This window comes from Fistularia commersonii, chromosome 30, assembly GCF_037954325.1.
Source record: "Fistularia commersonii isolate RoL2024-O1a breed Wild chromosome 30, RoL_Fcom_v1.0, whole genome shotgun sequence".
Classification (NCBI taxonomy): Eukaryota; Metazoa; Chordata; class Actinopteri; order Syngnathiformes; family Fistulariidae; genus Fistularia; species Fistularia commersonii.
The window spans coordinates 2,516,689-2,529,713 of record NC_141313.1 but is presented as its reverse complement, the minus strand read 5'-3'; the positions used below and the strand labels follow the sequence as shown (position 1 = coordinate 2,529,713).

Genomic DNA, 13,025 nt, shown 5'->3' with positions numbered 1-13,025 from the left:
TAAACACGTTCAATTGCGCTCCTTTTGTGCGTCAGCAAAACTTGCGGATGCTACGAGGAAATCTGCCGAAGCGGCCGCCTTGGCCAGATATCTTCCTCACCTGTGGACGGCGCTCGGGGTTCCCCCGTGGAGCCGGCCTTGTGCGGCGGTTTTGTGCGAGGGATGAGAGGCTCACAGTGCCGGTTTGCGCCTCACGTCTCTGGATTCGGAGCTACAGGTCACACAGAAATGGGGAGGGGGGCATTATTAGCCAGTACAGGCCGATCGGCCTCGATCTATCATCTTCGACGGCGACCGCCACAAAGATTGACTCGTGATGCAACACGTATGTTTGTATAGGCCGGAGTATCCTGTTTGCACTCAAGTGCATTAAAAAAAAAAAGAAAAATATATCAGATTCTGATCTCTTTAAACATAGGCAAAGCATCCTGGTTTCATATGCCATATTTGACATGTGTTGCTTAAGTCAACCTGCAGAAGTCAGTCTCCTTGGGGAAGACTATGCATACATGGCTAAGGTACATCTATGTCATACAAAAGCTAAAATAAAAAAAACGTAGACTTTTTGAGCATTAAATCAGATGATGGACAGTCTTACCAATCATTCCCTTCCATTTGTGTGAACTCATTCACATGGACCTGTGGTGCTCCTTTACTGCCTGCTGACAAAAGGCGACATGTAAAGACACAGTTCTGACGAGTGAGGCAAAGCAGGGACACTCCAGCATTGGAAGGCAATGTAATGAACAACATTGGAAGTTGACTAAAAATAAGTCGTCTACTGCAGTGCTGAGCCCCTACATCAGGTTCTTACCTGTGCAATCAACAGTACAGCCCATCTACTGCCATCTTGTGGTGTTATAGGGAAATTGTATGAGAATGAGGTACGGCCATTGTTCTGACATGAACCAATTTCAAGTGAGACATTTTTATTTCATAATTCTCTCTGCAGTCTAGGTAAAATGGAATAACGGCCTCCACCTACTACACCGAGGACCGAAGATGGGGGAGCGTGTGTCTACAGGAACAATGGTCCACAAGTAGCGCTACTGTGCAGCAGCTACCTCTAGTGTTATTGGAGAGGAACTACCCCCCCCCCCACCTAGCTATTCTGAGAATGCATGTGTGGGAAGAGCAGAGATGGAGATAGTGGTGCCAAGGCAACAGGTTCTTTTGCAGAGTTTGGGGATTTACATTGTTGTCTGGCTTCCGATTCTCCATATGGATACGGCGGTATCTGCCTCGCCTAAATGGACATCATTATTTATCGCTGGGCCAAGGGTACAATACTCGTGAATAAAATATGCACCGATCTTTTTCTCTGCACTCCAGAATCACCTGGGTGACGAAATGGGTGTCAGTATTTTAATATTCAGTCAAATTAAGCCACTTCTGCACTTGAAAGCATGGATGATGGGGAAAAAAAAAGGACTGGTGCTCAATCTGATCAGTAAGAAAACTAAAAAATAAAAAAATTATAATCACGGCTAGAGTTTCTCCAGTGATTTACAGATAGCCACAGGAGGGGAGACAGTACTCTGTACAAGGCTAGCTCACCCTTGAGTACCGCTCAGGTGAGTTCCTCACTCTAGTGGCGCCGCTCTCAATGCTTCTCCACCTAGGCAGGTTGGAATAAGAGGACACACACATGAAACAAAATACAATGATACCATGGCAAAATAAAAGGCAATTACTTTGTTATGAAAAGCAATGATGTAAACAAAAAAAAAATTAAAAAAATAAATTAAAAAAAAATCAAGTTTTGACAGAAGACTTGCTTAAGAGCGCTGAAGAATTTTAACCCTTTGGATGGTCTGATCCTTACTGTCTTCAAAATGAGAGGAAAGACGATGCTGATTTTTTGAGCTAAAAAGGGAATTGAAGAAAACTTGACAAGACGAGTAACAATGACTGGGACATTCAGCACAAATCCATGGGAGGCCCAATGTGTCGCTGTTTTAATGTGGTCAGTGCCCAGACCTGCTGCCATTATCAAAGATTGCCCTTGTCTTTTATGATTATGTTTACAGATGTACACGGCAGATGGTGGAAAGATGATTTGTGCGAAGCGCAGGCCAATGACCCTGGAGAAAATTGTGGGGATGTTTACTTACTCCGGCAGGGTTCATATGCTTTGCACTGTAAATGCAACAAAATCTCTTTTGTTTCGAGGCTCTAGCACAAGAAATACAAGGCCTTACGCTTGCATGTCAATGGAGAACTGCTCTGACGGGACAAAGAGTAGCCAAACATCTGTCAAAGCCAAAGGTCTAACAGGAAGAATTCAGTAAAAAAAAGACAAGCTGTATTTTCATGTTTCTTCTGCTAATATTTGGGAGTCGGTGGAGTTGGACCTGCGCTCGTTGTACATCTATGGACACAAACTTGAGCAGAGGTACAATCTTAGATAATAGCAAGTTGATCAAATTGTACAGTTTGGTCCTTCAGTGGTTGTACGTGCCGCTGACAATCTGAGTGGAACGCAACTGTTGCATATCTGCTGGAAAGATAAAGGGTTAAAATCCTGTTAAATCATTATTATCCGAACATCCTCCGAGTTGTCTGATCCTGGGGTTTTGAGAGCACGATTTCAGCCTTTTTTTTTTCTTTTTTTTTTTTTCTTATTATCCTTTGAGGAACAAATTTGACTTGGAAAAGATGATCTTCATCCAAATGTGAGAATTGAGGTTGAAATTGAACCAAATAGTGAATGACAACACTGAATTTGAGTATTTGACAATTGACTGATGCTCAGCGGAGTTTTATTGAAACGGAACAAACGTAAGTTATAAATACAAATAACATCAAAGAACAAACTGCTATGGCTCTTAAGGTAAGCCAAACCAAACTCTATTGGGCAAGTTCAAAGAAAACATAGGAAGTTATGGTATCAGCTTAATAAAAAAACAAAAACAAAAACAAAAAACACAACTTGATGACCTCTAGAAATGCTAGGCATACACTTGGAACATTACAAAACTTGAATTCCTCCTTCCTGTGGATTCTTTTCTCCACCATTGCAAAAAAAGAAGAAAAAAAAATGAAATATGAAGCTCTAACCATATGCATTTATATACAAGCATATCCCTAAGCAACTATGAGAAACCACAAATGAAGGGAGTACAAGAAGGGGAGGGGACAAAAAGGGGCACGGAGAAAATAAACTTCCTGCAAGGCAATATTATTTAATGTCCTCTCAGACTTTTGAGTGTGAATGTCCATTTTTTTTGTAAGTCTTCACTGTTGGCTTTCAAATATTCAGGAACAAGGAAGTAACAATAACAGTGTTTGGTGTGTTTTTAGACACATGTCCCAATGAAACTGGAGGAGTACGAAAGGGTTCTACGCAACGGTTACCTTCAGTTCTTCAGCCAAACTGCTTTCCAGGTAATCATCTCGAGCCAATTCTGGGGTCTTTTTCTCTTACGATAAATATGTACAGATTTTTTTTTTTTTCCATGAGGGATGATGAATAAAAAGTTAATCAAAAATTGAGGCCAATCTCTTTTTTTTTTCCTTTTTATTGAGGTTTTTCACTTTTTTTTTTTGTTGTTGTCGCTGTCACTTAAGCCAAATACCTTTTGGTGCCTCTACTTCCACTGTTGCCCATATGAATCCTGTGAAAACTCCATGGTGTCATTACTGTAACCATAGTTACCGGAATAGTCGGCCCCTTGCTGCAGGGGCTGCTGGGCGATGGGCTGGGACCCCCAATTCTGTTGGTTGTTGGTCTGGCGGCGCTTGGAGTCAGGCTGGTTAAACACGTCTGCCTTCCTCTTCCCACCGACGTTTCCCCCGCGATTGCCCCGGGCCCCACGAGGACCGCGGCCCCTCTGTGGCTGGAAAGGGGCTCCCCGCCCTCCTCGGGCTCCCCTCGGCCCACCGAGGGGCGGGCCCCTTTGGGCGTAGCCCCCACGGCCTCGTGACGGCGGTGCTCCACGAGACCTAGATGGAGGAGGCCCCCCCCTGCTGGGGCGAGTGCCACGGCTGCGCATGCTGTACACATCCTCGTAGCCGTAATAAGGGTCTTCATAGCCACCACGGTAGTCGTGGTAGTCATAGCCATAGTAGTCATCATAATAGTCTTCATATCCATAGTAATCTGGCGGATATGCATAACCCCCTCGGCCACCACGGCCCCGGCCTCGGCCTGGAGGGGGCATACGTGGAGGCGGGTAGTAGTAGTAGTCGTCATACCTTCAAAGAACAAGAAAATGTTGAATTGATTTCGGTTCCTGTTGGAGAGTGAAGTCTCGCCTCCATCGCTCTGCCTCACCCGGTATTTCTTGTCGTCTGCCGCGCCGCCTGACGCTCTTTCCTCTTCTTGTCAGGGGGTTTTGCCAAGACAATCTCAATTTCCTCTCCCCCGAGCTCTTTTCCGTTCATCTCGTCCATGGCCTAACCATATTATCGTTTCGTTACAGTGACATACATGAAAACTGAGGACCGTGAAAAATATCTGATCAAAAGCACCGAAACTCCACCTTCACAGCGGCGTCCCTTTCTTCGAAGTGGACGAAAGCGTAGTCCTTCAGTTTCTTCACTCGCTCCAGCTTTCCAAACTGAGAAAACGTCTTTTCAAGGAGCTCTTCGGTAACTGCTGTGGCTAACTTCCGAACAAAGAGCACCTTCACCTACGCAGGGGATTCGATTAGTAGTCTCGGGCTTGCATTTCAAACGGCACAAATCAAAACGGAGATATGCAAATATTCATACCTTCGCCATGACCTCGGGGTCTGGCTCAGCCACCGGGTCTGCCCACTCTACGGTCACTGGATTCCCCCACACCTTGACCTTGCCGCTCATTAGGCGGCGGCGGGCCTGCGCGGCAGACTTGTGGTCCTCATACTCCAGGAAACAGAACCCGCGGTTCTTCTTCTTGTCGTCTGGTTGGTGGTATAATATGACCTCCTGGAGACCCTCTGTAAGGCAGAAAAACAAAACGTCATTTCCGCGTCTCAATTCCCACATGCCGAGGTTGCCATGGTAGTGTTTTGGTGAAACACACGGACAGAAATGGTCACGGAACCAACCTGTGACTTTGCCAAAGTCTTCCAAAATACTTTCCCTGGTCTTGTTTTTTGGGATTGATCCGACAAACAGGCGATTGTTTGCGACAGATATACACACTCCCAAGTACTTGCCAGGTCGGATTTCATGATTATCACACTGGGAAGCAAAACAGAAAGGTCATCGATTGTATTAAATAAACTTTAAATGGTTCAACAGCACCCCCCTCATCATTTAAGGTAAATATATTATTGCATCTCTATTTGTGGAGACCTGAAGCTCTATTAAGCATCTATACTCAGTTTATAAAATATCAGTGGTTCAGGCCATTCAACTCTTATATAGCTCTATGGTCAGTGGACTCTCGAGTGATTAAGAAAATTGCCGGACTTACAAGCTTCACAGCCTTTTGTGCATCCTCCTTATTGCAGTATGTGATAAAGGCGTAGCCTCTGTTCTGACCGGACAGCGGGTCCATCATTAACCTGAGGTCCCAGATGGGTCCAGCTGATTCAAACAGCGGCACCAACTCGTCTTCATACAAGTCTCGGGGGATTTTTCCTACAAACACCTGATGAACGAGATGAACAAGACGGATAGGGGAATATAAGTGTGCTTCGTATGTAATTTGTTGCCCCGAACCCAGGATAACCAAACATACTAAATTAACACAGCTGAAAAAAAAAATTAAGAAAAACAAACCCGTGCACAGCTGTACGGATTTACCTCAGTTCCAATTCCTGGCTGTGTCCCTTTATACACGTCCTCAGGTGGGGGTCCCCCATATTTCCTCTGGCCTGTGGTGACATCAAGTGTGTATCCCGTTCGCTCCAACAAATCCTGGACGAACCCAAACACCCCCCCCCACACACACACACACACACACACACACACACACACACACACACACACACACACACACACACAAAAAAGCCTTAAGCAAGCTGCATGGTGACAGTTGTGTAATGAAAACCACAGACCTACCTCAAACCAAACCTCAGTGCCACAGCTTAGTTTACCTTTATCTTCCCCTCGTCTGGACCCTTAGTGGACTCTTGTACTTTACTTCCTTGCTTTTCTCTTTGCCTGTAGGTCTTCATGACTCCACAAAGGAAAGCGCTTTTATTCTGCACAAACAAACCAATAGAGGCAGTTGTGTCAAAACCACCGAGATTTGATAGAGAAAAACTGATCCGGTCTTGTGGTTACCTGTACGTGGGACAGGTCGCTCTCTCTGAACTGCTGCAGCACGGTGAGCGCTCCCTCCTCATTGAACTCCCGCAGGGCATCTATGGCCCTCTCATCCAGGTCAACATACGCCACCAAGCCTGATGTGGCAGGGCACGGAGTCAGGACAAAGCCAGAGACGACCGCGCCGGGATGCACATCTCGCCGCAGGACAAAGACCGGGTACTCGCCTGTCTGGAAGATGTTGTCGAGACTTTCTGCAACTTTCTGAGGGAGCCCTGCATCGATGAGGGTCCGGTAATTCTCAGTGTGTGTCGCTGTCACATCCATGGGCTCCTCTTCTTCCTTTGCCGGGGCGGAACTACCGTTCACCTCAGCGGCCGCCATTCTCCTGTTTAAATTCAATTTCATACAGGTGAATGTAAGAGAAAAAAAAACAATCGATTATCCATCAGCTATTGGCATTCCTTTACCTCAATGTTCACCGAGAACAACACTTAGGCGGCCCCATGAGGACATTGTTTACAAATATTGGTCACGACTTTCAGTTGATCCGTGATCTTTTATAGCCTTTACGTGAATGTAAAATGTACCGATAGAGAAGCAAAAAATAAATCCCACAATGCACCGTGTTGGTTTATAAATATAACTGACTGAAAACAACCTGTTCGACGCGTTTACGTCTAGCGATGTAACATAAAGCCAGGCTCTAGAAACAAGCCAACGACAGCCGCCGTCCCGCCCCCTTTGCAGGAGGCTAACTCCCGACGTGACCACGGTACATTTATAATTTCCACGGCGGGTGTGGGCGACATCCTCGGCGCCACGGGGGCCTCGGGTGACATCGGACACGCCGCGAATCGAGCACATACGCGCGGGGGTCGGAGCGGACGGAGGTCCGTTAGCTAGCCAGCTAGCAAGCTAGCGGGCTAACGAGCTTATAGGTGCGAAGGCCGCGCAGTGTAGAAAAGACTCGTTTTAGAAATCAAACAAGCGCGCCGTGCGGGGCGCAAACGCACAGCGCGCGACACTTACCAGTCAGATTGCGGGCAAACTGCGGTGCCGTTTAAACGCAAAAGCGATTGACTCGTCAGACGTACAGGAAAATAAACACCCAATTGTTATGAATAATACGTTTGTGTACCGCACACACACACGAGACAAAATTTCCAGACAGCTAGTCTCGTCGTCGACTGGCCCGAACAACGCAGCCGTTCCGCAAATATCGCGATAAGTGGATGGATGGGAAGAGGGGGGGGGGTTGTGGGCGGATGTGGCTTTGAGACTGATTGGGATAAGCAGCCCCAACAATAACATCTGGGAAACAGGAGATGCGGGTTTTCTTTACACAATTCACGATAAGATGCATTTGTATTACTGTATTATTTCCGGATTTTTTTTTTTTTTTGAAAGCCCGCATTCAATGCTGCAGAGCCACAACAACACCGGGGTTTTACAATAGAACCAAATGTTTATTCGGCTTACCGACACGGAGAGTGACGCTGTGGATTGCGTCGTGTTAAATACTCACAGATATTCACTTTTAGCATGCATGCACGTAGAGGTTGGGCAAAGGAATTCAAATCAAATTCACCGGAAATCTAGAATGTAGAATAAAAGGGAGATGTGAATGGAAACAGACAATTTGAAAGGAAAAAAAACCTTTATTGGTAATTTGTTTTTGTCATACACGGCCAATCTGGAGTGTCAGGTTGATATTCGATAAGTAATTAACACTTTACGACGATTACATGGTCGGATTTGAAGAATGTCAGGCGACAATGGGTTTCCAAGCTTCAGTCATCATGCTTGAGCTTCCTGATTTTGCCCTTGTGGCGGTCAATCTCCCTTTGTAGGCGCTCAATCTCCTTTTTGTGGTGCTCGATCTCCTCTGTATGATGCTTCCTAAGGGCTTCCATCTGCTCCTTCTCCTTCTGCCTGCAAAGGCGAGGGGAAGGGACGGTGTTCATGTCAAGGGGGGGGTTCTTCTTGTAGGGGGGCTTTTGCACTCTTCACTCAAGCTCCCAGACATCTCACCTGAAGTATCGCTCCTCCTCTGCTGCCTGGCGCTTTCCAAATGCACCTCCTGCCTCCCTCACTGAGCCTCCTCCACCTCCACCTTTCCCTGCTCCCTTGCCCAACTCACCAAGCTGTTGTGGGCAGAGAAGAATAACGACTTTCATTATATTGCACTTTACAATGTCAATAAAGCTTTTTGGATTTTTCAGTGTTACATAACCACAGAATGTTATTACATTCACACAAACATAGGGTTTTCAAACACTTTCTCTGTGACAAAGTCACAAGATGTTTTAGTCCTGATGATCCTATCAGACTGGCTATCAGACTTTTTAATTCCTTTTCCCTCAGCCGCAGGAAATCTTCAATCTTTGTAGTTACTGCTAACAGTTAAGACAATTCATATTTCATTATACTTCTTATTCTTCCTCCTTTCTACTATTATCTATTACTGTTATGTTTTTTACTTGAAACTCTGGCACAACAATTTCCTTCGGGATTAATAAAATTGTTCTCATCTCATCTCATCCTGATTCACATTCCCCAGAAACATGATAAGACAGCTGCGCCTTAAAATGCAAGTAGATTTAAATCGACTTAAAATGTAATTACAGTTGTTAAGTTTTACAAAACAACGAACATGCAAAAGCCCCGACTGTTTTCTCTGCAAAGCCTCTCCTGAATTAGCTGCTGTTCCTGTTAGTTTAACTGATATTCGGGGTTGAATGATAAAGATGGACCTTTGACTGCTGCGGCTGCCTTGTTTTGCGTTTCAGATTACATTAACACGTCGGGATTGTACAATATAACTTCAGTTGGGTTGGATTGGTCTGCGGGCCATTTTGCTTTAGGGGATTTAAAAAAACAGTCGAAAGAACATGAAATTCATTGTTTTGCTGAAAAGGAGAAACAGTCCATGCTATTAGCTTAGCTCAAACACCTTTTATACTGGAAAATGTTAGCAAACCCATTTTCAAAACGGTAATATGAGTCGTCAGTTTACCTGGTCAGACGCCATTCTAATTTGGGAAGCGATGCAGCTTCTAATGTTTGTCCTTAAAAGAAGCCGTGACATTATTTCACCATGTACAAAAAGACAGGGAGGGCAATTTGAAGAAGCTGTTTAACTTTATCCACAAGCCTGAATCTGTCCGTTCTCCAGAACCCGGAAATTTGATGTCGGTGACGTCACAACAACAGGGGACTCATTACCGCCACCGTGTGGGGAAAAGTGGTATTGCAAGTGTTGGGTGCAGATCCGGTTTTCAGGATGTCTCATTACTGTACTAGTTAAGATTTAGTTAACCAGATAACACGAATGGTTCGTGCTCTAACTACCCGTAGACTCTCCTCACAGTCAAGAATGTTTTGACCTGCAACTATAAATCATTTCGAGACTCGACTATGATGGGATCAATATACACCTGACTGAAATCACTGCATAATTGAAACCATTGTAAATCTCCTCTCCTGTTTTGTATGTTATTAGATCATTTGTGTCTACATTTTTATAATTTAAGATAACAATATCATTAAAAATAGTATTGTTAATGTCGAATTTAAATTATTTAAATGATTCATTTAAATTATTTTTTTGACCCGCTGTCAGTGAAAAAATGATATGCGTATAATTAAAAAAAAATAAATGCAATGGATGTCCGTCCTGGGAGGTGGAATTTTTCCCAGACCATTACCATCTGGGGCACCTTATCAGAACACTTTAAAATGCAGGAGACGCTCTCAGGACAAACCTTCTCAATTCAATTATGGCAAATGAATCATCCCTTTGTATTTTCAATTAAAGGATTCACGCATGAAATCATGCACACCCACAATCTCTTACATATTGATAAGGAAGCGCACTAAATCCCGACAGGCACAACACACATGCACTTCCTTGTCATGCATTCTGATTTACACCTAGTAAAGGGCATGCACAGGTTTATTCAATCAGTTGAATGTATGTTTTGTAACCAGACTGTAAACAATGTGACATTGTGGTGTTGTAGAGGCATTACACAAAAGGATTAAGCCTGGTGCTCATTGTTCAAGTGCTGCAGGGAGCACAAAGGGATGTTTTGCACACTAAGAGAGCTGGTGGGTGTTTAGTACAGATGAGTCATGATGGAGTCCCAGCGATGAAGACCTCTCCCTGCCAGACAATGCCCCGGTAGCGTCGAATGAGCTCACTCCAGCCATCGCTCCCCTTTCATCACCTGCAAGAACAGATAGTCAGAGAGCGAGTGTGGGCGTGGTGATGTTGTTGTGACGTGCCAATTGTCCTGTCAAGTTGTTGTAGTACAGCTGTGACCATGAGGTTTGTGAGGCTCGGCTGAAAAGAAACATAAAAACTTGTTTGGCTTCAGGACTTTTCTTTATGTTTCTGCAGCCTTGGTTTCCTCTATAGGAGGAGGAAGCAGGCTTGGTATGCGTGAAATAAACTGAGGCTGGGGTTAATGAAAAAGTAATCAACACGCCATTTACTTGCAAATTTAGAGAAATTGATTTTGCTCTTCTTAATTCAAGCATATTTTTTTCAGTCTGTTTCTTCTTTCATAGTCAATCCTTTTTTACTGTCTGATTGTTTTGTCCATCAATACATTTTATGAATCCCATTAATTTCAGATCAAGTGCAATGAAAGTGACAACAATACATCCATGCTTTCAATCAAGGATGGCTAAATGAATCATTTTAAAAGAATGTCTGAAAAATATTGACATTTTCTAACAAGAATATCTGAAATATATTGGTATTTTCTAATCATGAATAGTTGAAGGATAATGATGGTCAAAAACATATTAAAGTCTGCAGCACACACCTGCCAATTTTGACTTATTATTATATGTATAATAAATATGATAAATATTGCTTATCTTGCACTCAGGATGAGGTCACTGGGGTGCCGGAGCCTCTCCCGGCTCACACCGTCTGCCAGGTGATCACATAAAGGGATGTATAACCCTTCACCTTCTCATTCACATGTCTGGGTAATTAAGAGTCTCTATTGTGCTTCCTGCATTAATAGAGAAGTACAGAGAATGCCAGAGGGAGGTGCATTGTGTTTTTGTAGACCTAGAAAAACCATCTGAAGTGGCAGAGAAGTATGTTAGACTGGTGCAGGACATGTATGCTCGCTGTGAGGCAGGGGTGAGATGTGCTGTAGGGGTTACAGAGAAGTTCAAGGTGGAGGTGGGACTCCATCAGGGATCAGCTCTGAGCCCCTTCCTGTTTGCAGCGGTGATGGACAGGCTGACAGATGAAGTGAGACAAGAATCTCCATGGACCATGATGTTTGCAGATGACACTGTGATCTGTAATGAGAGCAGAAAACAGGTAGAGGAAAATCTAGAGAGGTGGAGGTATGCTCTGGAAAGGAGAGGAGTGACAGTTAGTCGCAGCAAGACAGAATATATGTGTGTGAATGAGAGGAACTCGGGTGGAACGGTGAGGCTACAGGGAGTGGAGATGAAGAAGCTGGAGGATTTCAGGTACTTAGGGTCAACAGTCCAGAGCAACGGAGAGTGTGGAAAAGAGATGAAGAGACGGGTCCAAGCAGGTTGGAAAGGGTGGAGAAAAGTGTGATAGAAGACTATCAGCCAGAAAAGGAAAGGAAAGGTGTACAAGACAGTGGTGAGACCAGCGATGATGTTTGGACTAGAAACTGTTACAACGACCAAAAGACAGCAGGCAGAACTAGAGGTTGCAGAGATGAAGATGTTGAGGTTCTCTTTGGGAGTGACCAGGATGGAGAGGATCAGGAATGAGTCTATTAGAGGAACAGCACATGTTAGATGTTTTGGAGAGAAGGTCAGATAAGCCAGACTGAGATGGTTCGGTCATGTACAGAGGAGGGAGAGTGAATATATTGGTAGACGGATGCTGGAATTGGAGCTGCCGGGCAGGAGGTCTTGAGGAAGACCAAAAAGAAGATATAAGGACGTAGTGAGAGAGGATGTGAAGGTAGTTTGTGTGAGAGAGGAGGATACAGAGAACAGGGTTGGATGGAGAAGGTTGAGTCACTGTGGCGACCCCTGCAAGAAGAAGAAGATCATGCTTCAAGCATGTTTTTGGACTGTTGGAAGAACCTGGGGTTCCCCCATGCAGATACGGAGATCCTGCACAGAAAAGCCACTGGGCCACTGCGCCCAACTCCGATCCTTCACTTTCATTTTTCTTTGAAAAACGTGTTTTTACCCCAGAGTGGTCATTGCACTAAATTTGGCACAACCCTGAACACTTGAACCTCATATACAGTACGGTGCAATAAACCCTTTTTTACCCTCACTTTTCACTTTTTTCTTACATATCTATTTATTCTTCTTGTAGTCATTTATATTTTTTTAAAATATTTTTGGTCTCATATTTGTACTGTCTTTATCTAATAACCCAGAGATGCTGCTATCATTGTATTGCTGTGCTATGTCCTGCTTTTTTAATGTTGTTTTTGTCTGTTTTTGATTCCACCGAGCCTGAGAGCTGCTATCTCTAAATTTCGTTGCACTCTGTGTAATGACAACAAAAGTCTTGAATCTCTCTCTGATTTTTCTCTTATTGACTCCTTCTAGTTTTCAATTCACCTTCAGCGTTTACTAAACCCGTACCTTTGCCGTTTCCCATTTTAAACACGACACCGTCCATGCTGGCGGTGGCGGGACGCCGACAACACAACTGTAGGAAAGGGATTTTCTATACGTACTTTGAGTGATCTGATTGATTGAGTGATGAGGTGATCAATACCAGGATGAACCCGACCCTGGTCTCATCGGCGAGGGGGAAAAAGTGCAATACGGTGGCAGTAACAGTCTTC

General features: G+C 44.3%; 2 protein-coding genes across 2 annotated transcripts; both read right to left on the bottom strand.

Moving 5' to 3' along the window:
* Positions 1-2,817: 2,817 nt before the first annotated feature.
* Positions 2,818-7,413, bottom strand: LOC147216068 (heterogeneous nuclear ribonucleoprotein R). Its single transcript, XM_086178030.1, has 11 exons — positions 7,234-7,413; positions 6,429-6,589; positions 6,220-6,338; positions 6,030-6,137; positions 5,737-5,850; positions 5,405-5,581; positions 5,034-5,169; positions 4,717-4,922; positions 4,485-4,634; positions 4,277-4,398; positions 2,818-4,197 (listed from the first exon to the last, which is right to left on the bottom strand). The coding sequence occupies exons 2-11, from the start codon at positions 6,583-6,585 to the stop codon at positions 3,591-3,593; spliced, it is 1,896 nt and encodes a 631-aa protein (XP_086034156.1). The 5' UTR covers positions 6,586-6,589; positions 7,234-7,413; the 3' UTR covers positions 2,818-3,590.
* A 429-nt stretch (positions 7,414-7,842) lies between these two features.
* atp5if1a (ATP synthase inhibitory factor subunit 1a) lies at positions 7,843-9,403 on the bottom strand. The gene is made up of 3 exons (XM_086178031.1): positions 9,221-9,403; positions 8,236-8,348; positions 7,843-8,136 (listed from the first exon to the last, which is right to left on the bottom strand). The coding sequence occupies exons 1-3, from the start codon at positions 9,290-9,292 to the stop codon at positions 7,995-7,997; spliced, it is 327 nt and encodes a 108-aa protein (XP_086034157.1). The 5' UTR covers positions 9,293-9,403; the 3' UTR covers positions 7,843-7,994.
* Positions 9,404-13,025: the final 3,622 nt, after the last annotated feature.